Source organism: Leptonotus elevatus, chromosome 8 (assembly GCF_054856555.1).
Source record: "Leptonotus elevatus isolate MCC_2025b chromosome 8, RoL_Lele_1.0, whole genome shotgun sequence".
NCBI lineage: Eukaryota > Metazoa > Chordata > Actinopteri > Syngnathiformes > Syngnathidae > Leptonotus > Leptonotus elevatus.
The window spans coordinates 17,399,985-17,426,001 of record NC_141246.1 but is presented as its reverse complement, the minus strand read 5'-3'; the positions used below and the strand labels follow the sequence as shown (position 1 = coordinate 17,426,001).

Below are 26,017 nucleotides of genomic sequence, written 5' to 3'. Positions count from 1 at the left end.
AAATGTTTGTTAAAAAAACAAAAATAGACATGAGGGCTAATGTAATAAGATGCAGAAGTCAATTGTCAATTTTTAGATACCAAGTATGTTTATGCGGTACAGGAACTCTCTGAAGACATCTTTTTCTTGTAGAAAATCTACAGGAATCTCAGGCAATGCTGTACCAAACTCCCCCTCAGGCTGTGGGGACCATCCTAGTTTCCAAACCTGTGGAGTTTTGACAAAGGATTGTAACACCCTCACACACTTCTCCACTGCACAAACACACAAATGTATAAAACACTGACCAGTGGAGGAACCCGAGTGAAGCTGTTCACCAGTGGCAGACGGGCAATGCTGATCACAATGTTGCGCAAGGTTGGTGTCAGAAAAGCAGGGATTGTACTGTTTTTGCGATGCCCTAAGGAAAGAATGCTCTGTAGGCCTTCCACCAGCTCTGCCATGATCTCACATGCTTGCCATTCACACTTATCTGCAAACAAAAAAGATGATCATATTTCCTCACAGCTTTGTTCAGTAAAGCAAAGCCATTGTTTCAATTAGTATGGATTTGCTTGACAACTTAATCAGATCAGTAAATCCTCACATTTTGTGTGTACGGAATCCATTTCATCTCCTTCAGCATCTTTGGCTAACTTTTTCTTCTTCTCTGGGAGCAGAAGTTGGTCTCCAGGGCTCACAGCCACTTAAATGCAAAAACATAAGGAACCATTAAAAAGAGATGTACCAGCGATAAGTCAAGAGAAATCCACACACACAAAAAAACACCGCCGCTCTCCTTACCGGCGACAAGAATGAGACGCAAGCAGTAGATGAGGGAACACGTGCGTGTCGTGTATTCCGGGGTGGACAGTTTGTTCCAAATGCAAGTTTGCTGCAGAGCCAGGCACAGACAAGCCAGAGCCCACTGCAGGTCCACACTCAGAGGTAACTGATCCTGGAGCAGGCGCCAAACTATCACCTGGATCACGGAGAAGAAATCAGTGCTGGCCCAAAGTGAAAACTAAACAAATGGGATGCAGATTTGAATTTTAACCTCAGTGGCAGTGCAGGTGAAAGCAGTTATGAGGTCTTCTTTGTCACAAAGAATGCGGAATGAGGATGGTAGCTGGTTGACACAGAGCAGGTACTGGGAGAGAGCTCTACAGAGGGCTAAAACCTTGGGGTAAAAACCTGGCTCATCTGAAAGCATAGCAAGACATGAAAATCTAAAGAAGCATATATTATAAATATTGTATCAAACATTTGAAGGTAATCAAGCGCTACAAAACATGCTCACGTCACTAAGTTTCTTACCATAGACGACAGCCAGTTGGGTCCAGTAAGACTGTGGCTCGGAAGTTGGTAAAAAGGAGCGGTGTGGGGCGGGAAGTGACTGTATAACTCCAGCAAGTTGCTCTAAGGTCACCTGCAACGCTGTCTCCAACAAGAGTGGGCCCTGACCTCGTGTTAGCCGCTGAACACCCATGCTCAGGCATGGACACAGCAGACTCCGGTTGAATGTCTGTCATTGTAAAGGGAATATGTGTTTTTTTTTAAATATTGGCAGGAAAAAATAGCCAACAATGGAAATAATGAAAAATCCAAAATAGAATATCTGCTTAATGCACATGCTACTTACTTCACATCTCATTATGCTGAAAAGATCAGGGGCAGGCAGCTTGGTAAGGAGTTCAGTTGTCTCCAACAGAGACGTATCTCCACGAAGACAACACTGAGACTTCACCAGGGTCACATACCACTCCTAGCAAATAGCAAAAATGCATTAAAAAAACCACATATTTTCCATTTACAGTATGTGTTTTTTTTTATTTTTATGTGAAGTTAATGAATTAAAAAACTTATATATTCGGATTCCACAATCCCCACCTTATCTGCATTGACCAGTTCAGGGGCAGGGGGTGGATGCCCATCTAAGGGGTGTGATGTCACTGGAGGTGTTGGGCTACTAGTTTTAGCAACAGTAGCTCGAAATCTGTCCAGCAGGGAGTAAAACCTCTGGTGCCTGTGATGGGAAAACAAAAAGAGCATTGTCAAATGTGTGTAGATGCTTATGACTCACAACCTAGAGAGAAAATCAGTCAATGATTGCAATTAAATGTAATGCATTCTTCTATCAAGTAAATGCTGTGTGTGCACTTTGCAGTGAACCCTACATATTCGCTTTGCTATTCATGAATTATTATTATTTTTTTTTAATATGCATGGTATTTATTTTTTGTGGAACCTATCCCAAGCTATTTGCTGAACTCAGTCATGTTTTTTGGGGCTCTGAAGATTGCTCTTAAGATGCCACCAAAACCTTGTCTTAAGGCCTCTCTATACCAATGTCAGAGCCGTTGTCGGAACATCTAGGTGGCGTTTTCGGCCAATTCAACATGTTGAATTAGCATCGGGCAGTCGTGATATTTGCTCACTCTGATTGGCTGTTAGCTAACGATTCAGCGCACTGGACAAGAACAGGAAATTACAAATGCGGATAAATGGTAACGTGACGCCTTTACAATTTCATTCATTTGCACATATCACCCTTTGCTTTTGGGTGTACACTACAGTGTCTGGACATTACTGTACTGCAAAAGCGCATTACCTCTGAGCCAGGCTACTGATTTGGAGGTATTCCTGGATTCTGTCTAGTTCCTCCACAGGCAGCTGGGCTATACTGTTCTGAAGAGCAGAAAATGTGATTATTTGAATCTACATCATCAAAATAACTTGTAGGTAATACAATCTGTGTGCCACAAAAAAAAACACTTCAGTTTTTATTTCTAACAAAACCAAAAAAAACTTTGTAACAACCTGTAACGTTTCTGCCAACAGCATCTCCACCCTACGACAAGCCAACGTGTCCACCATTCGGGCCAAAACCCTGAAAGGCGTGCTCAGCATCTTGTCCACATAGAGCATCAGCAGGGAGCCAGACTGGCTCAGGTGGATGCCTTCTAAACATTGCAGAGTCTTCTTCAACATGGTAGGCTGCAAAGAAAGATGTAGAGGAAAGATTTTTTTAATAAGACAACAAGTAAATAAGAATTGAGGGGTAAATGTTTACAGTGCTGATTAAATATGCATTTTTTTTTTTACCATTGTCAGAGTAAGATTGAAACGATGACTATTGTGTCACATAAAAATGAAAAAGGCAAAAATCCCAGCTCAAAGTGCTTACATTAGTCAGGTTGTAGCAGCGGGACTGAATAGCTTGGATGAAGAGACCGCTGGCAGCTGAATTTCGGTGCACAGCACTGATGAAATCCTGCACGGGGGGCTCATGGGAAAGGCTGATGAGGTCACTCACATGGTTAACTATCAGCCAAGTTAGATGCTCTGAGTCATGGAGGTTCTGACACTGCAAAAAAAGACAGTTGTAAATGTTATGCAGGAGGAAACAATTTCTATTGTGAATTGAGACAAATTGTCATGTAAGCATTCTGTCGTAATCAAACAGGCTCACCACATAATCACAGAAAAGGATGAGGGCTCCTCTGCGGACAATCTCTCTGTTGATCATGGCAAACAGGGACACGGGATCCTCATCATCACCTTCACCTGAGGAGTGAGGGCTGAGCAGTTTCGTGCATGATCTGGTGTTTCTCCTCATGGAAAAAGTCAGCAGGGGTGGTAGGGTTAAGTTCATGTCAATTTCAAAATAACATGCAAAATATAATTATTGATTTGTCTACCTCCCTGATTATAACTTAGCCCACATACCGCATGTGACATTTATTATGTGCTTCTTACCTTGGTGTCTGGTGAACCGCAGTCCACCAGGAGTAGTTTGTGTAGTTGATGAGGAGGAGGACTTGGCACCAGAGCAGCACCAGGGAGGGGTGTGTGGTGATCAGGCCCTGCACCATGCTATTCAGGGTCTCTAAACGGTAGTAAAGGCCAGCCTCCGAATCATTCTGGCCACTGGCACCCTCATCTTTTAGGAGGAGGCTGGCTGCAGCTGTGATCCTACGAAACATACCTGTATAGGGGAAAAAACGGACAAGGCTAGAAGACGCGGTTCATAGTCATAAATAAGATTCAAATTTGATAAACACTTACCACTTTTGAAGATGTGTATTAAACACATGAGCAGTGTACCCAGCTGCTGGCAATAGAAAGTGTGCTGCTGCTCCGTAATGTCCACTTTAATTTGTTTGCAGGAAATTTCCTCCAGCAGCACTCCAACCATTTGGAGCAAGAATCTAAGGCAAAGACAAAACCAAAATATAGCTAAAAGTCAACAGGTGAAAACACACAAAAACAACTACGTCCAGAAGGCTATATACTCTAAGGTCAATAATTAGGGTTGGGTTTAAAAAAATTGTAATAATCTATATCGAATCGATTTTATTTTTGGAGCCTGATATCGATTTATAAAACCCTAAATCAATTATTTTAATATCTCGTAACAATAAAATTTTAAAGGCCATTTTTTTGTTGTATCTCACACTTTTCTTGAAATTTACTGTTCACATGAATTTAAAAGTATTTTCTTACATTTATGAAATACCTGACTTATTGCACTTTATGACAATCCAGAATCTTCAGAAACAATTATAAAATTTGAATTATAAAAATATTTTCTTCTCATTCTTGCAGATGTCAATATTTGTGTAGCACTTAAGTGATTATAATAGGTTACTTTGCTTAATAAACTAAATCATTTAATCAGTTACTGCTTCCGCAAAATTGTATTTGTAATTTAATGTTTGTGGAGTTTTTATCATGTCATTGATATTCAAGAAGAATTGATGTTTCATAATCAATCAATATTGAATTGAATCAAATCGGGAAAAAAATCTAATCAAATTGAACTCTTGTGAATTGAAATTTAATCGAATGAGGAAATTAGAATCGATACCCAGCCCGATCAATAATCACATATTACCTAAATAAACGTGTAATTGCAGCTCTCAACACAAACTATGCATACGTTACCAAGTCACAGTCAATAACTTTACCCCCCAAAAAGTTGTTCATATTTCAAGGAGCCCAAAACATTGGCATGCATCTATTTTCACACAAACCTGGCAAATGTTTCCTCAGGTAGAACTTTCTCTGAATCACCGTTAGGTTCTTGACTAGCAAAGGAATCCAAAGAGGGCGGGCCAGTTGGAGAGGGGCTCTGTTGATAAAGGCGACGGACAGTGTTGCAGGAAAGAAGATGTGGGGAAAGGGAGAGCTCGTGGACTCGTGATAAAACAATGTCCTCAGTTGACTGAGAGACAAGTACCCTGAGCACTGCCAGGATACCAGAAACCCAAAGTTGGACTGTAGTCACTGACGCCTGAAGGAATGGTGCATGGATTAAAGTTAATAACTGGAAAGTACTGATCAAATTGTGATTTCTCACCATGGTACCCGGAACAACGAACATGCTTTTGAGTAGCATATCCACAGGCCTAAGAGAAGAAGGTGCTACACTCTCAAAAAGAGTGTTCAAAACACCCAAAGCTTCAGGGGAATCCAAATGCATCTATTGGAATTAAACACGCAATTTGTGAAAATGGCAACAGATGGGACCAAAATATATCATCAGTTCCATAAATATTGGGACAGCTACACGTGTTGTAAGCCCAAAAAATTATATTAATGTCCCAATATTTATTTAGTTTGTGCCGCCCATGTGTTACCTGCTGCTTGGCAATCATGGGGAGTATGACATCTGCAATCTGCCGAGACAACCTCTTCCACTTGTCCTCATTTTCTTTGTGACACTGCTGCAGAACAAGGATGAACATCTCCAAAACCTACATTACAAATGACAAAAATACATGTAGTCAAGCCTGGATAGCATTGCCGAGCCTTCTTGAAAACCGTATACCTGGTGGTACTGAACAAGTCTGAGCAGCATCGAGACCACCACTTCTTTCTGTGTATCCAACTCTTTGCCTGCATCTGCCTTGTTGGAGCCCCTCAAGACAAACAGGTCATGAACTATCGGCTGCAGGGCAGGGATAGCTTCACAGGAAACGGGAAATCATGTAGCGGAATTATTTATTCCAGATCAATTTTCATTTTACTTGCAAACGTGTGTGTAACTCTTACCGTGTGTGACAGCTTTCCTACCACTGGCCATTATGCCATCACACAGCTGGATGATTTTGGGGATACTGATTATTTGCTTGGAATGGTAACGTTCGTAAGACAGCAGCACCAGGAAGAAAAAGATGTTTGGTATGACTGCCTCTGAATCTCTTTAAGATAAAAATCATAAACCAATCAGGTAAATAGCTTTGTCATATAATATGAAGTTTTGTACATCAAAATACAAATGGAGATATTTGTTTGTGATACTTTGGCAAACTTACCTAAATTGTCCCACTTCAATATATTCAAACTGCTTCAGGACAAACCCTATGAACACCTACATCAGAAAAGAAAAAAAAGGTTGTTGAGAGAGAATAACCCACGGCACTAAATTGAGATTTGTCTGTTGAACCTGATCAGAGTCCAGCAGGCAGTAGTTGACTCTGAGCTGCACAAGTTGTGCCAGAAGGTCCAGAACTTGTCTCTGCAGAGCCACAGAGGTGCTGGTTGTGTACTGCTTTAAAGCTTTAATCACAAGCGGCTCAAAGAGACGGATGTGGTTGTGGATGGCATTCTGCAAAGACAATTTCAGAACAGCAGCATATAAAAAAATATAAAAAATACAACTAGACGGTGTCTCAGGGTAATTTTAACGATATATGATCCAACTACTACCTTGTCACCTCTGTGGCGTGTTGCATTTGCAATGTTCGACCGTAGTTGATTTGATGCTTTCTGCATCACATCAAACCATCTGGAAGTGGACAAAGAAGCCACAAATTCATAAGGCATCCTTGATGCTACAGATTTGGCCCACAGACAAAAAATAATAATATAATTCATTTTCCTGCATCAGGTCTGTATGTTTCAACCCACCCCGAGGCATCCTGCTCTTGCTCAGCCTGCACCATGTTACGGAGACTGGCATCAGCCAGAGCCTGTGTGAAGTGTGTGTATGGTGCCATGAAACAGTAGTGGTACAGGCCTGGCCTCAGGCTAGACGAGCCAAGCCGGAGCACCTTGCCTTGGGCACGGCTGGGTCCACTCAGGACACCTTCATACTGGGATGCCAAGTTGGTTCCAAACAGTGTCTTTAACAACTAAAGGAGAACAGATTACATAAAGTAAGGAATGGAATGCTTTTGTTAGGTTGTTCTTGCAAATTTCCAATTCTATCATTTTAAAGTGGATTATAGAATGTATGGAACCATCGCACAGGGAACCCAACGTCTTTACAGGCCCTGTCGGCAGGATCCAGCCTTATTCTATGTGGAGTCTCTAGTGGCAACACACTGCTCAGTGGTGCAACCATATGACGACATCCACACACAATCAAGTATAGCTACACCGCAAACTCACCTGCTGAACACAAACAGTAGCCATGGTAGGTTCTCGCGAGAAGCAGGACTTGAGATAGCCTAAAATTTCCTCCACACACTACATAGGAGGGGGGAGAAAAAGTTCATCTGAAATGTATTCCAAAGAGTTCAGTAATGTAAAAATCAGGTCAGCTTCAAGAAAAATACTTTGCTGATGTCATGAAGTGTGGCCAGTTCAAGCAGTTGAGAAAGAACATCCAAGGCAGCACGAAGGAAGCCGCCAAACTTCTCGTGGCTACTGTGAAGGTCCAACGTCACCTAAGAGAAACAGTGCAAATAACAATCACGTTTCTGGTATGTCAATGAGTAATTTTAAAGTTATATACCTTATAGTTGGCATGAGTTGCTTTGAGGACATCGTAGAGCTTGAGGTAGGGTGGCAAGTTGTAGAAGTTGCCAAGAGTATTAGACTTGTTGACTGTTGTTCCACTTGTGCTGTCAGCAGCTCTGCCTGCTCCCCCAAACACACACAAAAAACCCCACAACTTTAGTGTTTGTGAGAGATAGACCGATTATCAGCCTTTTTCATGAATCTGAAAGCCGATAAAGCTGGCATCTCACTGAGCGGTGAATGCTTGCGAACGTAGCAAATTTGGGCTTTTCATCAGGATTTGTAAGATGTTCACAGACATTTTACTTGTTGCAAAGACATTTTGAACATGTTCAGACAAATTTTCACTGTCCGCAAATATCTTTTGAAATCTTTTACAAACCCTGACTAAACCCCAAAATTAGCTACATTCGCATGCATTTGTCGCTTAGTGAGATAAAGATCAGATTTATTGTATTTATTGTATTATTAAAATTTCCACTTTACTTTATAAAAGATGATGCTGACACTGGAAACTCCCAAACACTTTTTTTTTTAATGAAAGATTTTGTTAAAATTAAGAAATTATGTTAAAATTTTGGAAAACTTTATTGACAGTAGAACATTTTAGGGAACTATTTACTTAGTACTTAGTTTTGGTGATGACCTGGGAAGCTCCCTGCAATTTTTTAAAATCATTTTTTAAACAAAGCTGTCAGTTCTTTATATATTTAAAATTAAAAGAAAAACCTTCAAAGTGTTGAAATTTTTAAAAGCTGTTTTAACAAACTTGACACAGCAGCCTAACAAATGTATTTTCTTTTTTTTGGGCGCTAATACTTTCTCTTTTACTGCAAATTAATTTTGCCTTGAAATATCGGTTCCTGGACTACTAATAATCTATATTGGCCCTGAAAAAAACATCTGTCTATCACTAGTGTTTACAGTGCATGAAGGAGGATTGTTTGTTTGTGTGTTGCGTACCTGCGTTGATTTCATTGCTTTTCTTTGGGCTCAAAGGCACAGCACTGGGATCAGCAGCCTCCTTCTCTTTGCCCTTCCTGCGAATGGGACTGAGTGAGGGTGTGTTGGTCAGGGAAGGCAGTGTGGCCTGCAGGAAGAGAAGGTATAAAACAATTCAGTCACTTGAAAGGAAGTTATCTCCAGAGACGAAATTCGAACCTTAACTGCTGGTCCTGGGGGAGTGTCATCCAGCACATGGGCACAGATGTTGAGAACTTTCAGAAGGTGGAAAAAAAGCTGGTCCACCATTGTCACCATGGAGCGCTCTGACAATGCTGCCCAGGGTTCTTCCATCTTATTTGGACCTCCACTAGGATAAGAACTGCCACTGCTACCTTCTTCCTCTCCAGCCCAGGGGTTGCGCATGCATTTAGGAGCCACCGCTTAAATTAAGAAGGTGAATTGTAAATTATTTAATACTACCCATTAATGTACACTAGCTGCGACACACACACAAATACAGTTGATCTTTGTGTTTGCACAACAAATATGCATTTTTGGAAAAATTTGAAGTCATATAGTATAAGCTTTGTGATTTGAATGCATTACTGACCGGCAAGCAGGTTGCCAGCTAGCAACAAGGCATCCTGGTGTGCAGAGAGGTCAAGTGGGAACCAGGCAGATGACAACAAGGAAAGCACCATGTTGGCCATACCCACTGTTAGGGTCTTTTGCTCCACATCAGGTGCGGAGGAGTTTGGAGTACTGCTGGGCTGGGGCAGACTAAATCAGAATACCCCCCAAAAAAATCATCAGAAACATATAAGAGGAAAATGCTTTGTGGACATGCATGTTCACAAACCTTAAAGCCCTGCCCCTGCTGCGGTTCAGAGTGGCTCGAGATGAAACTGAACTAATGGAGTGAACGTAGCCACAGTGCCAGCCTGTGCTCCACGTACACACTGGGAAATTTGACGCCAGGAGACACAGTGCCTCACAGCAGCCAAACTTAAAGAAAAAAAAGATATGACAAATGACATTTTGAGTTGTTAAAATATTTAAGAGTATCTATCTACGCATGTGAAAGCTTACAGTCAGGGCCTTCGAGGTAGAGGAGGTGAAAGCATGGGAGATAGCGGTCACTACTCGAGACAAGTTGTTTTCCACTGTGACGTCGGACACCGTGTTTGATAGATTAAAACCCCGATAAGTCCTGTTAGACAGAAAATAGCTGGATTTTGTAATAAGCTGCAGGTTACAATGGATACAAATGAATACGATGGACTTCAGCAAAACATCGCTTGCATCTATGTGGCAGATCTATGGTTACCTTGTAATGGTGCTCACTGTGAATTGTGAGGGGGGTTGTGCCTCATGCATCAGCAGCTGCAGGTAAACTGTACTCTGGTCTCGGGCAATAGCGACAACAGGGTCTGTTTGGCCCTGGTCACAGTCATAAAACAATCTCGATACGAGCCTGATGGATGAAGTGGGGACATGATCAAGGGAAACATTTAATCAAATCCTCTATCTTGCGTATACAGCCAGCAACAAGGATTGTGAAACATTTAAATAGCATTGAATTAAGGCAAGTGACAACATTTAGAGAGAAAATATTAATGAGTCAATAGTACAAGTAAAAGCATACCTGCTGACAGCAGAAGCTGCCACATGGCGGACTCTCGGGTCATCATCACCCAACAGACGAATAACTATATTTAGAACCCGGTCCTGCAGTCGAAGACGCTAACATGAAGACAAAAATAAAGACACATTAGAGGACTACTTCCAACTTATAAATCTACAAAGAAAAACAACTTTGCATAGTACAAGTAAAGCAGAAAAAGGAATATCTAAAAAAAATACCCCAGTATAGTGATGATCGCCTTTGTGCAAAGTTGCAGTCTTCCTCTCTAGGAAATTGACTAACCTAGAAGGACAGTGGGAAAAATTATATTTCAGGTTATTTTCCTCTTTAAAACACTTATTTTAATTAAGACCCCCCAAAAAAAATCAAAAACACTTGCCGAAAATCCATCTCCGCCAGGGTCTCCAACAGTTCAGTGCGGACAAGCCAGTAGGATGAGTCTGTCAGGGCCAGCAGGTCGATCACCAACTGCAGGCCCCGATCGCTTAGTGTACTACTGCATACGGTCATGAGGCAGTGCTGAAAAACACGTGTTTAAAAATAATAATAATAATAATAATATGGTTCAGCACTACACACATGGACACACAGAAACTTACCCTGACTGCAAAGCAAGCCATCTTGCAGGTTACGGAAGATTCATCTTTTAGAGAGTCTCTCAGCAACGGCACCAAGTCCACCAGGGACAAAGGGTTACCTGAAAAGGATTAGCTGACTAGTGATGACAAATTTTAAACAGTTCTCTGAGTGCCATCATACATCAGCACCAAGGAATAACAATGCACAAACACACTGACCTGTTGCGCTCTGCACACTGGCCAGCCAGGTGTGTATGTTGTAACGGGTTTTAGTGAGTGCAGCCTGAATAATGGCTGCACAGAGGATGGCTGTGGCACCTCGAATCTGTGGGTCTCCGTGATGAATTAGGCCCAGCACGTCACTGACATACTGCTGCTCTGGAAAGACATCGTAAGGGAGGAGGGCTCAAAGGCTGAACTTGGTGCTTGTGGATATTCTCATTCATTCGGGTCTTTGTCTGCAATTGACTGCTCTGTCTTAGATGACATTTCATTATCATCCAATAAGAAAAAATAGTAGTGTTAAAGTCGAAGTTGTGCTTGACAAAGAGCTCGTTTTCTACGGGGTTTTTTCTGGGGAATTGGAATTTCAACAAAACTTAGCTATACAGTCTAATCTTTCTTTTGGTATGTTTCATGTTTATATAGCAATATTCTGTAGGCTTTGCAAGATCAGTCAAAATCTAGTAAAACGGCAGGTATTGAAGGGGGTTGCTCTAATGAAAATGGCTGGTATTCAATGAGTTAATACCTTTGAAAACACATTTTCCACTTGCTGTCAACTGAAGATGACATCACCTGTGCTGAGGAAATAGTTAACGACCAATCACCTGTTTTCTGGGTTTGGTCAGCAAACTGAGCCATGATTGGTGGTTACCTGTTTCCTCAGCTCAGGTGATGTCATCTTCAGTGGACTGCAAGTGGCATAATCTGTCTTTAAAGGTATTAATTGTTCATGATAAATAATGAAGTTATCACAATTATAGACAAAATATCCTCTTACTTTAGAAAATGACGCAATGAGTCAAGTATCCCTTTAATAACCCGTAATTAGTACATACAGGCATTTTCACTGTCAGCCTGATTGTATCTCTGATTAGCACTGAGAGGGTGTGTACAGAGGCAGTTCTAGTGAGTTATATTTGGAGACACTAAGCCCATTAACACAATTTTAGCTTGAATGGGATTCAAACTCGGTGAAAAATACTTATGCAATATACTTCTTTACCTTCCACTGGAATGCCGTCCAGCGGCTCCAGGTAGAGGGAATTAAAGAAGGCTTCAGGAAGCAGTGCCCCAGCTGCTCCAATGCAACTGACCGCCAGGGCCTTTACACTCACTCGTACCTCCTTGTCAGGGATCACACCTGGTGATACAAACACAAACAAAATCTATTGAGGAGAGGAGGAGTGTTAGGTGGGTGGTTCTTCTTTCTTAATCATAGGTCTGCTGAGAGCTCTTTTGAGCATGGTATGGACATAATCAGGCAATGTGCTTTAATTCGCCAAGACACACGGAGCACTGTGCATGCATTGAACATTTTCATTTCGGGTCCACGTGCCGCACATTTTGTATCCCGGACCTTTCCAGGGTTCATCTATTATTTTTTTACTCACCATTCTTTTGTCCTGTCAATAGGAAAGAAGCTGCAAGAAGCCTGACACAGTGCACGAGGGGCTCCGCACCCTGGTCTGTATAATGTCCAATCGGACCATTTATACTTGATGGCTGACGAGGCATAAAGTACATGTATCAAATGAAATATTATTTTACTTTCACTTACATTGTGAAAGACAAACGTGACATGAACAGTGTCAAGTTACCTTGCTGTCAGCTTCGATTTCTGTGGGTTCCTCCTTTGGGATGAAGCGGTCTACACTGCTGTCAGAACTCTGCCGATTGTGACCCTTTTGGCCGAAGAGATGTGGTTTGCTCAAAGCTGCGCACAAACACCCACAGTGACAACAATCCTCGAATCATTTCTTTAGGCATTTATGTGTGTGTGCGCTTATAATATAATATACCCAGTGCCGATGGGAGAAAAGAGATTTCCTCTTGGGATGAAGGTGCTGGTGCTTCATCATCTTCATCCTGCAGAGTTCCGATCTGCATCCCAGAGTACTGGCTCTCACTGCCGTCCAGCACCTTTTGAAGTAAAACCTTTTCAGTAAATTACACTATGAAATGCAACCAATCACACCAGAAGAATAACTGCAGCCATTCGGAATGTGAGCAATTTGACCAACAAGAAACCCTCCAACCGAGCTAGTAACGATTGGACAGCTGTCTCTCTGTTGCAACTGTAAAGTAGTATTCAGAATGGGCAGAAATAGAATCAGAATCATCTTTACTGGCAGATATTGATTAATCGATGCCTCACAAAATTCCCCTCCCAATTCAGTATCAATTCAACAAATACTCTGAATTGTTTCACCACTTGGCTCAGCACATTGTACAGAAAATCAACGTGAAACAGGGAGGAATGCACGACCTTGAGACCCCTAGTCAACTTGGGCTACCACAATAAACTAAAGGAAGATCAAGCTTTTGGTCCCCAAGCTGTTTGACTTTTAGATCAATGCCAGCTACATTTAACATGGCTTTCCAAAACATCAACATGTTTTTTTGCGCCACATGAACTTAAGAACAATGCAGGGTGATGAGTCGGGTACAATCAATAATGGCTTTTGTTGGTGTATTTGGTTTTTGATTTAACGGTAGCCTATAGGCACCTCTTGGATATTCATGGATAAACATTAAGGGTGTGCCCAAAAAATGGATTCTCATTTAGTACGATTCAGAATCGATTTTAGATGTCCCAAAATCTATTTATTTAAATTATTTTATACTGTCTTGCCTTTGTCTGTGTGTGCCTTTATTTGGAGAGCTGTTCATGTTGTACCCGGTTTGGCCACTGAGGGGCAGTGTGGTTCAACGTGGTCTAATACACTGTTAAGTTGTAGCCACATTAGAGAGTAGAAGGAAAAAGTCTCGATCAAGTTATTCCAATAAAATTTGTTTTTTTGCAGTGTGGAGTCGTTCTTTTGAGTGATAAAAGTACCGCGAGTAGCGCGCTAATTAGCATTAGCGAGTCAGAGTGGAGTAGATCAGTACAATTCCTTGCACATCTATAGATTGAAGCAAAAATAATTGTCAATCAAATCATTTGAAATAAAAAATCTTTCTTAATCGAAAATCGATTCTGAATCAAATCGCAGGCCCAAAAATCGGAATCGAATCGAATCGTGAGACATTCAAAGATTCCCACCCCTAGTAAACAAATCTGGAGGGGAAAAGATGATGACTTTAAAGTCAATTAATTTAAGTTAAATAAAAAATTTAAGTTAAAAATTTAAAACAGCTATTCAGCTAATAGACATGAAACGATGCTGCACTGTCAGCTTAGAGAAAATCTCAACATTGACAAAGAATTAGTCTCAGTGTCCCGCATGCAGTACAAATACACATCAATCAGACTGACCAGCTCTGCAACATCTGAGGGGGTGACAGCTGAATCCGGCCCTTCCGTGGTTGTCTGAGAGGAGTCACTGGGCGGGAGTGAGCCATCATTGGTACTTAGGAGTGACCCGCCTTCAATTAAGGGCCCTCCATCTGGTGTGGCGTTCTCTGGTGTAGTGTAGTCAGCCGTCTCGGGTGTAACATTAGCCCCACCGCTTGAGCTCCGACTCAACATCTCCTCCTCATTTTCGTTGGGTGAATCAGGAGTATCTGAGGCAGATGTCCCGCCTCCACCCCCGCCTTGGTCCGAGGAGGCGCTCAAGTCCACAGAGTCACCGGGCTGCAACGTATGCTGGGAGGAGCGCGGCTGTTCGGTGATGATGTCCACCTGGGCTGCCGTGGAGATATCAGCACCGACAACAGATGCTGGAGAAAATAAAGACATAAAATAATCATGCTACTGTTAAGGTGCATAATGCTTTAGTGGCATAAGCTCGTTAACATGTCTAAGGACATGGCTAGCTAGTAAAAATATACATTCTGTAGCATTGGTCCTCTGCAAAAGGTCTGTACAGTAAACATTGAAAGATAATGCACAAAAGTAACAGGATGACCGCACCTGTGAAAGTGCCAGTAGTAACGTCAGTCTTTTCAGAATCATCTTCCAATCCCTCCTCCTCCCCTGAAAGCATTTTGCCTGGAAACAACAGATGGAAGGTCACGAAGAAAAACAATCAAATACTGAAAATGTTGGTATTGGAGCGTGAGTGTTGAAATTCAGATCCCGTGTCTTCTGCCCTCTGGTGGACTTATGTGTGCATTGTGGGAATTATGAAAACACAGATTCGTCTTGTTGGATTTTTTGGAGGCCATTTTTAGCAAATGCCGAAGAAAAAAAAACAATGTACAGCAAGTACTACAATATATAGGTTCTTGAATATAAACTAATGAATATCAATAACGATATGGGGCAGAAAAACAACATGAGCTACCGCATTGACAAAAAGTTCCTTCATTAAAGAAGTCTTAACCCAAAAAATTTCTTTACGATAATATGTTTAATGCACCCCCCACTAGCCTAAACATGGTACTATGATTAATATTGTGTTTGAGGAATATGAATTTGCTGCCTGCTGTTGACTGAAAATGAAATCAGTTCGCTTCCAGCTGTTTTACTGGATTTTGACAGATTTTGCAAGGCCCACAGAATATTGTGTTCTATTGCGATAAAAACATGGAACCTACCAAAAGAAAGATTAGAGTCTTTTCTTTCATCAGGATAAAAAAGTATATTTCTATCTGTTTCCGTTTTGCAGCAATTAGCATTAATTAGAATATAGCTAAGTTTCATCATTATTTAAAAATCTGCTTTGAACTGTGGGTAAATCAGCTTGTTTTCGACATGGCCCTGGTTGATCTCTTCTACTCTTCTGCCACCTGCTGGCTGTTTGTGTAATAACTAGCATTGCTTCAACCGTTTTGTGTAGTTGAGAGGCCACGTTCAGTCCTCGAGAGCCCCTAGCCAGCCTGTTTTCCATGTTTCTCTCCACAAACACACCTGATTCATGATCAAGATTGTCATCAGGCTTCTGCACAGCTTGCTGATGAGCTGATAATTACATTCGGCTGCGCTGAAAGAGGGAGACATGGAAAAGAGGCTGGATAGTGGCTCTCGAGGACCAAACTTGGCCAGCACTGCTCCAGCATAAAAAAACTTCTTCTTTTTTTTTTTTAAACATATAAATACATCTTTGGGACAATTAAAACATTTTACTACACCACTTAAAACGTTATTTATACGTTTTTAGGAGCAAATGAGTTAATTTGACCCACACTTGCAACATTCAGAAGGAAAAGGATAGCAGGACAAAAAGTAGACCAGTCACCTCTCTGTTTCCTAAGAAGGAGTGGACTGCAGGAAGACCCTCCTGCTGAAATGGACAGGAAACAGGAGGCACAAACAGGAGGTGAAGAGGAGAAAAGCAATAGAGTGCTCCAAAGACTTATAGAAGAAACCACAAAATGGATGAGTAGGAAACAAAAGGAAAAGGCTGGCGCCCAGTAATTAAGAACAAATTACTCTTAAGTATGGGTTAGTCAATGACAGACTACCAGAATCAAATGTGAGTCCAATGTTAAACAGTTCTAGAGGGGAATGTGTGTCATTGCAGTCCAGACAGGTGTATTTACCAATGAACTCCAGGATGCTGCCAGAGCGCGCACGACTTTCAGTATCCTGGCGAAACACGGTGGCATGTGGAATGGCGCCTACATTTATGAGCATGTGCAAAAGCTCTGGTGGCGGAGTCCTTAACATTTGTTGCAACAGCTCCAGAGATGCCGTCACCACATTGTGGTCCCAGTGCTGCGTGTAGTGTAAAGTCAGCTCATACACCTGCAGGCACACAGAAATTCAAACATGAAATTATAAAGCAAAACGCATTTGAGATCGAATTTTTACCTGTAGCAGCTGCTCTGGTGTCGGTTGCACATCAGCCTCCTTCTTCGTGACTCCAAAGCTTCCTTTGAGACTTGTGGTGTTGACCTGCTGCTGCAGCAGAGGCATCAGGTAGCGCAGGGTTAAAAGCACCCCGAGGATGAGATGGCTGAGATGTTCCTCATCAACTGGTACCACCAGACCTAAAGGTCACCAACAATGTCATTGCATGAGGAGTGCCAAATTGGCCGACAAACACTGTCGCCTGTATATAGTATGTCGTCCTACCCAGCAGCACATTAAGGAGCCATGTGTAAAAGTATGTGGCGCGCCTTGAGTGTTGGCACACACTAACGGCCGAGCTGGCGGCTGTCCTTCTGATGGTGGGGGAGCTGGACTTCAGGTTGGCAACAAATGACTTCAACAGGACCTGAGACAACATTGAGTATTGGCAATTTATTATTAACGAGTGAAGAGATGATCATTTTAGTTCAATCAGAAGCTGAGGCAGAGAAAAAACTAATTAAGAGGGAAAGGCAAGACCAACCAAATTCACACAAAAGGCAAAACAAACAGTTCAAGTCAACTATCAGACTTCTGAGAGGACACCTTGATCTCGCCATCATTGGCAAAGTGTCCCAAGGCGGCCATGATCTTAGGCATGGCTGAAGCCAGGGTCTCCTGCACAGTTTCCTCCTGCCGCTTGGTGATTCTGGTCAGGCACGGCAAAAGGTTGACCAAATAGGGTCTGCGTTTCAAGGGAAAAGAATGAGAAGACTCATTAGATGGTTAGAATCGAAAAATGCTTTTTTTAAAGCCTAATTCATGACTAAGCCCTGTTATGAGTCAATAAATTACTATCCAAAGGAATATTGTGTCTACCTGCATTTCTGAGGTCTAATGAGGTGTGCAAGCTCAGCAAACCTCCACAAAGCTGCTCTCAAACTCCGAGAGGCACCATTCTACAGGAAGACAAGTGCATTCATCATCATCATCACCACCTCAACAATCAGACAAATAACTTACAAATAATTGTACATTCGTGACAACAAACCTGTCATGTGGTTTTCATCAGCAAAAGTGCTGAAAAGAAAATTACCTTTTTAATTTCTTTATACAGCTCAAGCTGCAGCCGAGGCAGATTAGAGTCCATCAGTGCCTAAAGGAGTGCAACACATTTATTTTAATCCTCAAAACTACAGTGTAAAAAGTCAGGTTATATATGTAATTGTCACAAAATAATATAGCATGAAGACAAGATGCAAATGAGGATGAAAATAAATAAATAATCAAAAACTGTACATTACAAATCAAACCAGAATTTCATGTGCTGCAGGCACATTCTGTATTTTTTCAATTATATTTTTATACACAAATCGACATATATGACACATATTTACAAAACTTAAAGTATGTCAATATTGCTATTAGAGTTATAAGTGCACAAAATGGAAATAAATATATTCCCCACAAAACTCTGTGTCCCTGTATGTTTATGTTGCTAATTTCATACTTACTGGTTGGTTGATATAATTGTTTGCAAATGACAATTGACTGACTTCACCAACTGAATAAAGTGTTTTAATTCTAAAAATATAAGTAGGAAGAATAAGGACGACTACTTTTCACTCACTTTGATTATTTTGTTCAGGCACTCATCGGCTACCATTCGGACGTCTGATTCGCTGTCGTCACTGCAGAGCAGGAACATTTCCATGGCGATGCCCAGCAATTTCTGGAACTCCGGAGATGTTCTGCTCCAAGCAGAACGACAGAGGGGAAACGTTACTATATACACAGATGCAGACACAAAATAATTTCTGAAGTACTATTCAAATGATGAGAATTAATGGCCCAAAGTTTCATAATTGATACTGTAGCGAGACCCACCTGAGAGATTGTGCCACTATGTTTTCACATATTGTCAAGCAGTGTGTAACTCTGTCTTTTTTTGTTGTGGCCTGCTCCTTTTTCCTGTGATGGGAGATAAGAAGAATTATGTATAATGCGGTTATAAAAAAATAAATAAAATCAACAGACTTTACAGATGTAAAAATACACCGGAAACTCATCTCAAATCATCTAAGTTATTTCAAATGCATTACAATTATAGCTGGAAGACTTGGAAAGACCACGTCTTTATCTTCCCAATGTTATTGCAAAATAGCTCAGTCTGATTAGATAGAGCGCATCTGAGAGCAGCAATTCTCAAGTCCTCCCTCAGATTTTAAGTGGAGTTTAGGTCTGGATTTAGACTGGCCTATTCCATCACATTAATATACTTTGATCCAAATCATTCCATTTTAGCTCTGGCTTTATGTTTAGGGTCGGTGTGTCGCCAGATAGTGAGCCTCTACCCTATGCTCAAGTTCAACAGGTTTACCCTATATTTGGCTCCATCCAGCTTCCCATCAACTCAAGAAGACCAACGTTATTTCCCTGTCCCGGCTGAAGGAAATCAACCCCAATGTATGATGCAGCCACCCGATGTTTTACAGTGGGGAATGGAGATGGTGTATTCACTGCGATGTATAAAGTTACATTTCCACCACACATGACGTGTACTGGCCAAGCACTTCAATTTTGCTTCCCTCTGATCAGAATTCTTTCTTCCACATTTCCTGTCCCCAACATGGCTTTTGACAAACGACAAATGGGACTTTTCTTCTTGCAACTCTTCCATAAAAGGCCAAATTTGTTGCATGCACAACAAATGGGTCTCCTGTGGACCGATTCCTCACGAGCTGATCTACGCAGCTCCTCCAGTGTTACCATGATGAGCCTCTTGGATGCTTCTCACTAGAATGCTTTCTCTGCCCGGACAGTCAGTCTGAATGGACGAATAGTTCATAGAAGGTTTGCAGTCTGGTGTTCTCCATTTGCTTTGTGGTGCTGTTGATTCACTAATGTTCTCTAACAAACCTTTGAGATATTCACAGAACATCTGCATTTATAGTCATTTTATTACACACTACTTATGTGACATCATCTGAGGGCATTTGGTTGCACAGCATTTTACTTTGGGGCAGCGGAGTAAATAAAGGAGGCTGTATGACTAATTTTTTTTAAAACATGCATCATTTTCTTTCCACCTCGCAATTATATGCCGCTGTGTGTTGGTCTACCACATGACATCCCAATAAAATGTATTTACGTTCCTGGCTGTACCATGACAAAATGTCTAAATGGGCTATAAATACTTTTTGCAAGGCACTGTTAAGTCTAACAATCCACAGTGATCGCATTCAGTCAACTCGTTAACCCGTCCCCAGACCAATCAGATTGCTACTATGACAAAAGTACAGTCCATTAGTCTGTGGCAATAGCATGCAGTACTGTACTGCAGGATTTCCACTTGAGGGCGATTACAATGGGCTATAATTAAATAATTTTACAACTCCATAGGTCTAAACTGGTTAAGATCTGTCAACATGCGCATCAACAGAAAATTGTGTATATTTAGTATGACTGCAATTTTCATTTCCAGGACTCGTGCACTAGCTAAACTGTCTAGTTTGGTTGTTAGCTTGCTAAGCTAACAAGGTTGGCTTAAAAAAACAAAAACAAAAAACACTTACTGTCTCTGGACAAGCTCCTCGGCGGTCGGTGGTCCCTGCTGCTGCTGGAATGACTTCAGCGATTCAAAGGCCTTCATTAGTTTCTCCATGGTGGCCATTTTTGCAGAACACAGAAATAAATCTGGCCTGGCTTGCTAATATTTACAATTACGAGCTAACTAGCTTTAGCACACGGAGAGCAAGCGGTGCGTAGTGCAGCAGCGCGCCACCAACGCAGCTTGCTACAACGACCGCAAGGCTCTCTGCTCTCAACCTACGGTCCGAAATGTCTATGATCACGTTACAATAACGTACCTTACCAAGGAAAATATTACTTGAATTGCCATATTTTAAGCAGCTATGCGTACCCGCAGAAATCAGACCAGGAAGTGGCAAATGTGACAGCTTGTTGAGAATAGGACGATAGCAGACTCACCGACCAATCAAATTACAGTTGTGTGGCCATTAACCAATCACAAATAGATCCTTCGGTCACGGGAAAGCGCTATGCATATCGATTACGGTTTGCAGCAATTTCAATTCAAAATAATATATTTTAACTAAAAAGCTAAACCAAAGAAAACGACGATGTTTTGCTAAAACAAAACCATTTGGGCTTTAATTTCGAGAGCAGTGGGAGTCAAACGCATGACCGTCACGTTTACGCATTTATGCAGTAATGGCCTATGGCAGAATGACATTATTTCATAGGATATCTGAGACTGCTTGGTTCTGATTTACCCAATTTGTTCAATTCAAGGTCATTTTATTCCAAGCCAAACAAATGACTACTGATAACATGCCCCTCTCACACGGTCACACCACTTTAATAATGGAAAATAACACACAAGGCAGGACACAGGTGAATTTTATACAAATGGCAGTGTATTGTTTCATAATTACAAATGTAAGGTATGATACAACAACCAGTGATACAACTTGTACAAGAATTAACAATGACTGCAGTGGTTGAACAACATGACTGTACAGGTACAAAAGGGGGAAAAGGAAAAACAAAAACGTCTCAGGCCCTGTTGCAATACAAGTAAAGCGTTCCTTTAAATACCTTTACACTAACAGAATGAGAAACCACCCAAGTGGTTCTCCAGGCTTATATTGACTAGACCCAAGTGACACCAAAGAATTGAGGATCTCTCGCTCAGGTGTTACCTGCTGAGGCTGATCCTAGTTTGGAAGGGCTTAATCCCAATCATAGAAGGAATGCATTCAACATACTCAAACAAGGCCGTCTCTACGGGTCACCTTGTCATTTTAAACTGTCCTCAGATACCAGCGATATGTTGGCACTAAAAAGTCATCATTTACATATACAAGGAACCTGATGTATTACAAACCAATACATGCGTGTGTAATAAAACATATGTATTTCTTTAAAACAGGCATTACAATGCACTTAGTGCGGACATTCAAAACCTTTGAGCAGTTTAAAGTTTCTGTATGTGAAGGAATTTATCTCACAATGGACGGAAGGATGCATGAGAAGGGTTTAAAAAAAGATCTAGTATCACTAATTTAATTATTGTGATTGGCACATACTAAGAAGACAGTCTGTCCTCACTTAATTTTTCAGATAATACACATTTCATTTGATTCATTGTTTCTTTTGGTCTAACTGGGGAAAAAACAAAAAACATTCTAGTGCAAAGAATGTTGGGTGGAGGACTGGAGGCGTACTGACCATGGCAGGTGGACACTGTAGGTGCAGCCATTAGTTTCTCTATGAGAGCAAGTGACAGTTGTACAGCTTTGTTCTAAATGTACAAAGTTTTTGAGGCTAGAAGTACTAAAAAGGCTAAAATGTACAAAGGCAAGAAAGTCAGCTTCAGAGCATGCCTGAGTGCAACAAAGACAAACAAAATGACTCAAAACAGCAAACGATACATGGCACGTTTGAATCATCACAACGGAATGTGCAATGGTGGACTTATTTTATAGCGCAAGAGAATACCAAAATAGAAGGGGTAATATACGTACACAGTCACATATATTATGTCATTTGAGAAATTCTGTGCACATACAAAAAAGTCCCTCCATGGTTACTAACTATAAATTTAGAAAGAACATACAATTGATTTTTAGCGAATTGGTGAGAAATGAGGGGGGTAAATGCAGAAACAAAATGAACTTAAACTGATTTGAGCTCCTTATCAATTCAGATCAAATTGGATTCAATGCATTGAACTTAAAAGCTGAATTTTTATACGACGCAATATACACACAGTAAGCTAATGTGTAAAAACGGAGTATTCACAGCATTAAATACAGATGGTTGTAAATTACACTGACCATCTCTAAAGGACCTCTCCAAACTTCAAATGCTTTTGAGAGCAACCACATGCACCAAAACTGAGTCCTAAATACAACAAAATCAGCAGACCCCTATATATATATATATATATTATTTTTTTTTAACTGGGAAGAGTTCAAATCCTGCATTTTCTGCCTTTAGCCACACAAGAAAGCACCTCAGTCATTTGTAAAAGAGAACATACTACTGTATGTCTTTAATGGAAGAGTAAACATTGTCCGCTATTACAACACAGTTCCCTTGAACTACAGAATACAGATGTTTATTCTCTACTAGTAGGATATATGGCCATCTATTTATGATTTAGTGCACAGAAGCTCTATTCTTGACTCGGTGCCGAGGCTAATAGCTACTGACAGACAGGTGGTTCATTTCATTCAACAGAGGTGTTTTACCAAGATGTAGTAACTGTCAGGTGCAGGTCAGCGTTTTCACATTACGCCATCATTATTCTAGGTCTCTAAAATTAATTCACCTGGGCAGCAACACAAAGAGTAAGAGTGTTGAGAGGCAGATTATAATAAGAAAGGTTAGCAATTGGTCGACCCGTCAGTCGAAGGAATGTGCTCCAGAGGGGAAACAAGGCCTCCTAGCTGTTATTAATATTGAGAGCCTTTGAATTTGCAGTTTTTAGACTGTAGAGGACCTTTTGTTGCACATTCTGACCAAAAATTGTTAGGGGAAAAAAAGCATCAATGTCATCTTTGCTTGATACAAGTTGGCACAGGCACATGGAACTACTATACTGGCCAAATACCAAAACATACTGTCAACGGCCTGCACAATTTGAGAAGAGGTATACATGGGCCAGACTTAACCATTAATCAAGAGGAGCGGGAGGGACTTTTTGGGGGCAAACTGTTGAGCAACGTAGCAATTATGAACAGATTTGTTCTCAATTGCTGACAGAATTCATTCCGATGTACCTGAGCCATGAGGGTGAATGAGACAATGGAGATATGGTGTGCTAAAAACATGCCATTGGCAAAATCAATGCTAAACATACAGCACATTTTAAAACAAAAAGAAATGCCTTATGCTACATTGAGAAAACTAAAGACAAATTGTACTGTGCTTCTTAAAAAAAATATATAACTACCCCAAGAAACAATATCCATATTCATTCCCAAAGACAATAAAATGAAAATGTCATGTATGCATTCAAGTGGTACTTTTATGGCTTTTTGTACAATACAACCTTTAGTGAAAATATACATCTAGACATAAATTCAAGTACAAAGGTACAAAATCTTTAAACTCATACTTTTTTCTTTAATTATAATACACTTTTAATACAGCTCATAAATACAGGTCAACATTCACTGAGTTCCTAAGATTTGCACTCTGTTGGAGTTTATGGTGAAGATCAGCGGCAAAGGGGGAGGGGGAAAGAGGGGTTAGGGTTGTTGTTGTTTTTTGTTTTTTTTGGGGGGGGGAGTGGTTTAAAGTCGAGAGGGCTCCTCGAACTCGTCGTCACTGTAACCGCTCTTAAAACAGACCTGAAGGAGAGGAGGTATGTGATGATGGGATATATTACATAAATATGAACAGCTTTAATCCCCACAGGTAAGCAATAACAAATGCATTTTGAAAGGTATCAGAAACAGAAACCATGCTGCCAAAACGGAATTCAGGAAATGGCTAATTCCATGCAAATGAACCATGAAGGAAATTTTCTAAAGCATAACAGCCAAACAGAAACATGTCCAATTTAACCCAGTAGGGAGGAAAAAGGAGGAAAATGGAAGCCTGGAAATGATCATACTGAAAGTTAAACCTAAAAAAAAAATGCTGAGATCACATGAGTCGCATTTAATTGATTTTTGACAGGGTAAGAAAGGATAGAAGGAAAAGAGGAAGTACCTTAGCCCCCACCCCCTCGAAGAGTTGCCGGAGCACTAGCACTTGCCTCTCTTCTAAACAGGCGGTAGAAGAAGCCTCTCTTTGGTGGAGGGTTAGGCCGGTTCATGTCCAGGTCCGAACATAATGTCCCATCAGTCTCATAGACATTGATTTCTTTGAAGCACTCCATTTCTATCATCTATACAAGGAGAGGGGATGTAATATGAATGACGCACACTTGATGAGCACAAATTTCACCAAAAAAATACAATTCCGTTTTGTACACCATTGTTAATTTTCACGTCCCACTGTATTAATATGAGTAATCTGTGCATTATCACTTTCTGGCATCTTTTGTGGGAGTGCCAACAGTGGTGGAAGGGGTCCGCTGACTGCATGATGGAATGGAATTTTTTTTTCCCAGCCATCATTTTACCTACTCTGATTTGGTTACAATTTTACATACATCTTTTCACTCATGGCATGGGAACAACACAAAATGCGCCATTTTTCGCACAAATGTTGTCTTCATATAACAAATGGCTTCATGCTTAGAAGAAAGAATGCACAATTGTTATGTTCCTTATCTTCATTTCTATTAATTCAAGTCAAATAACGATTACACTACATTCAGGGATAAAATTTAAAAAAATACTGCTAAACATTGATTGATCTAATGTCTTCTTTTGTGGACCTGATCAATGACTCAGTCAGTGATCAACCAGGCAAATTGAGACATTACAGCTGATCATCGATTTTGCATGAAATCTCTCCTGATCCAACCGATGAGATCGATGTAAAGTCTAGTTCTGAAATAAAACATTTTCACGTTACCTTTAATAAATATTATTGTTATTAATAATTAATGAATATTTGTGAAGATCATGTTACTGATTCCTCACAATAATAAGGACACAATTAATATAAAAACTCTCTATTTCTATAAATCTCTGCCAGTATTCACATTTTCTAATGGTCACTTCTACAACATTCCTATAAAATCACAATGTCCCATCACTTGTGAGCTATTTTACGAACAGCCTTGTGAGCTACCTATTGTCCGTGGGCGCCATCTTAGTACATTGGTACAATGCTTATACTTACTATCCTTATAGTATTGTGCAAGTGGTCATAATGTCATGGCAGGTCGGCGTAAATCTAACATTCTAACCTTCACTGACGCAAGGATAGGCGTGTACTGTACTGCACTGAGTGAGCTGGGGGGAGGGGGGCAATGACATCATCCCAGTGTCCAATCCTGCAGTTACCTCATTCTGCCACGGGATGGAGACACTCCCTGTGACAAACTTGTGGTAGAAGTCGTCATCGGTGGGGTCAAGGTTCACACCTTTGACAGTGGAGAACTGCTCAATGTCGAGGACATCTTTGCAGTACACGGCCCGAGGCTAAGAGAAAAATGCAGGCGAGACGTGGTCAAATAAAAGACTATGGAATTTTAAAACCCATGCTAAAGGAAAATGACTCTGATAATGTTAA

The 26,017-nt window shown here is 40.8% G+C and overlaps 2 protein-coding genes and 1 non-coding gene across 10 annotated transcripts in view; all 3 read right to left on the bottom strand.

Annotated features, from left to right (window-relative positions):
* htt (huntingtin) overlaps positions 1 to 20,746 on the bottom strand; it is a 31,354-nt gene extending 10,608 nt beyond the window's left edge. For 4 of the 7 annotated variants that reach the window (XM_086082496.1, XM_086082501.1, XM_086082497.1 and 1 more), the window contains exons 1-53: positions 20,371 to 20,746; positions 18,683 to 18,766; positions 18,426 to 18,546; positions 17,892 to 17,951; positions 17,675 to 17,754; positions 17,402 to 17,540; positions 17,081 to 17,222; positions 16,817 to 16,995; positions 16,546 to 16,750; positions 16,242 to 16,286; positions 14,975 to 15,052; positions 14,378 to 14,781; positions 12,921 to 13,041; positions 12,720 to 12,835; positions 12,513 to 12,624; positions 12,125 to 12,262; positions 11,116 to 11,274; positions 10,918 to 11,015; positions 10,698 to 10,837; positions 10,537 to 10,600; positions 10,319 to 10,416; positions 10,001 to 10,147; positions 9,763 to 9,883; positions 9,533 to 9,678; positions 9,284 to 9,453; positions 8,890 to 9,113; positions 8,692 to 8,818; positions 7,724 to 7,848; positions 7,545 to 7,655; positions 7,378 to 7,455; positions 6,895 to 7,118; positions 6,694 to 6,772; positions 6,431 to 6,592; positions 6,300 to 6,355; positions 6,037 to 6,185; positions 5,813 to 5,949; positions 5,622 to 5,738; positions 5,342 to 5,464; positions 5,016 to 5,275; positions 4,048 to 4,190; positions 3,739 to 3,967; positions 3,452 to 3,593; positions 3,167 to 3,346; positions 2,800 to 2,976; positions 2,591 to 2,667; positions 1,870 to 2,005; positions 1,622 to 1,744; positions 1,297 to 1,504; positions 1,037 to 1,182; positions 784 to 961; positions 587 to 685; positions 288 to 472; positions 81 to 207 (exon numbers count right to left, since the gene is read on the bottom strand). In XM_086082496.1, the coding sequence (XP_085938622.1) occupies positions 81 to 207; positions 288 to 472; positions 587 to 685; positions 784 to 961; positions 1,037 to 1,182; positions 1,297 to 1,504; positions 1,622 to 1,744; positions 1,870 to 2,005; positions 2,591 to 2,667; positions 2,800 to 2,976; positions 3,167 to 3,346; positions 3,452 to 3,593; positions 3,739 to 3,967; positions 4,048 to 4,190; positions 5,016 to 5,275; positions 5,342 to 5,464; positions 5,622 to 5,738; positions 5,813 to 5,949; positions 6,037 to 6,185; positions 6,300 to 6,355; positions 6,431 to 6,592; positions 6,694 to 6,772; positions 6,895 to 7,118; positions 7,378 to 7,455; positions 7,545 to 7,655; positions 7,724 to 7,848; positions 8,692 to 8,818; positions 8,890 to 9,113; positions 9,284 to 9,453; positions 9,533 to 9,678; positions 9,763 to 9,883; positions 10,001 to 10,147; positions 10,319 to 10,416; positions 10,537 to 10,600; positions 10,698 to 10,837; positions 10,918 to 11,015; positions 11,116 to 11,274; positions 12,125 to 12,262; positions 12,513 to 12,624; positions 12,720 to 12,835; positions 12,921 to 13,041; positions 14,378 to 14,781; positions 14,975 to 15,052; positions 16,242 to 16,286; positions 16,546 to 16,750; positions 16,817 to 16,995; positions 17,081 to 17,222; positions 17,402 to 17,540; positions 17,675 to 17,754; positions 17,892 to 17,951; positions 18,426 to 18,546; positions 18,683 to 18,766; positions 20,371 to 20,468 (7,387 nt within the window). In that variant the 5' untranslated portion in view covers positions 20,469 to 20,746. The remainder of the gene's footprint in view (positions 1 to 80; positions 208 to 287; positions 473 to 586; positions 686 to 783; positions 962 to 1,036; positions 1,183 to 1,296; positions 1,505 to 1,621; positions 1,745 to 1,869; positions 2,006 to 2,590; positions 2,668 to 2,799; positions 2,977 to 3,166; positions 3,347 to 3,451; positions 3,594 to 3,738; positions 3,968 to 4,047; positions 4,191 to 5,015; positions 5,276 to 5,341; positions 5,465 to 5,621; positions 5,739 to 5,812; positions 5,950 to 6,036; positions 6,186 to 6,299; positions 6,356 to 6,430; positions 6,593 to 6,693; positions 6,773 to 6,894; positions 7,119 to 7,377; positions 7,456 to 7,544; positions 7,656 to 7,723; positions 7,849 to 8,691; positions 8,819 to 8,889; positions 9,114 to 9,283; positions 9,454 to 9,532; positions 9,679 to 9,762; positions 9,884 to 10,000; positions 10,148 to 10,318; positions 10,417 to 10,536; positions 10,601 to 10,697; positions 10,838 to 10,917; positions 11,016 to 11,115; positions 11,275 to 12,124; positions 12,263 to 12,512; positions 12,625 to 12,719; positions 12,836 to 12,920; positions 13,042 to 14,377; positions 14,782 to 14,974; positions 15,053 to 16,241; positions 16,287 to 16,545; positions 16,751 to 16,816; positions 16,996 to 17,080; positions 17,223 to 17,401; positions 17,541 to 17,674; positions 17,755 to 17,891; positions 17,952 to 18,425; positions 18,547 to 18,682; positions 18,767 to 20,370) is intronic. The other 3 variants (XM_086082500.1, XM_086082503.1, XM_086082499.1) reach the window with 2 other exon arrangements.
* Positions 7,215 to 7,344, bottom strand: LOC147170038 (small Cajal body-specific RNA 14). Its single transcript, XR_015095879.1, has one exon.
* Positions 20,747 to 21,212: 466 nt separating the features above from the next.
* Positions 21,213 to 26,017, bottom strand: part of grk4 (G protein-coupled receptor kinase 4) — a 53,103-nt gene continuing 48,298 nt past the window's right edge. The window contains exons 14-16 of one of the 2 annotated variants that reach the window (XM_086082352.1): positions 25,789 to 25,926; positions 24,542 to 24,719; positions 21,213 to 24,177 (exon numbers count right to left, since the gene is read on the bottom strand). In XM_086082352.1, the coding sequence (XP_085938478.1) occupies positions 24,543 to 24,719; positions 25,789 to 25,926 (315 nt within the window). In that variant the 3' untranslated portion in view covers positions 21,213 to 24,177; position 24,542. The remainder of the gene's footprint in view (positions 24,178 to 24,541; positions 24,720 to 25,788; positions 25,927 to 26,017) is intronic. The other variant, XM_086082351.1, reaches the window with a different exon arrangement.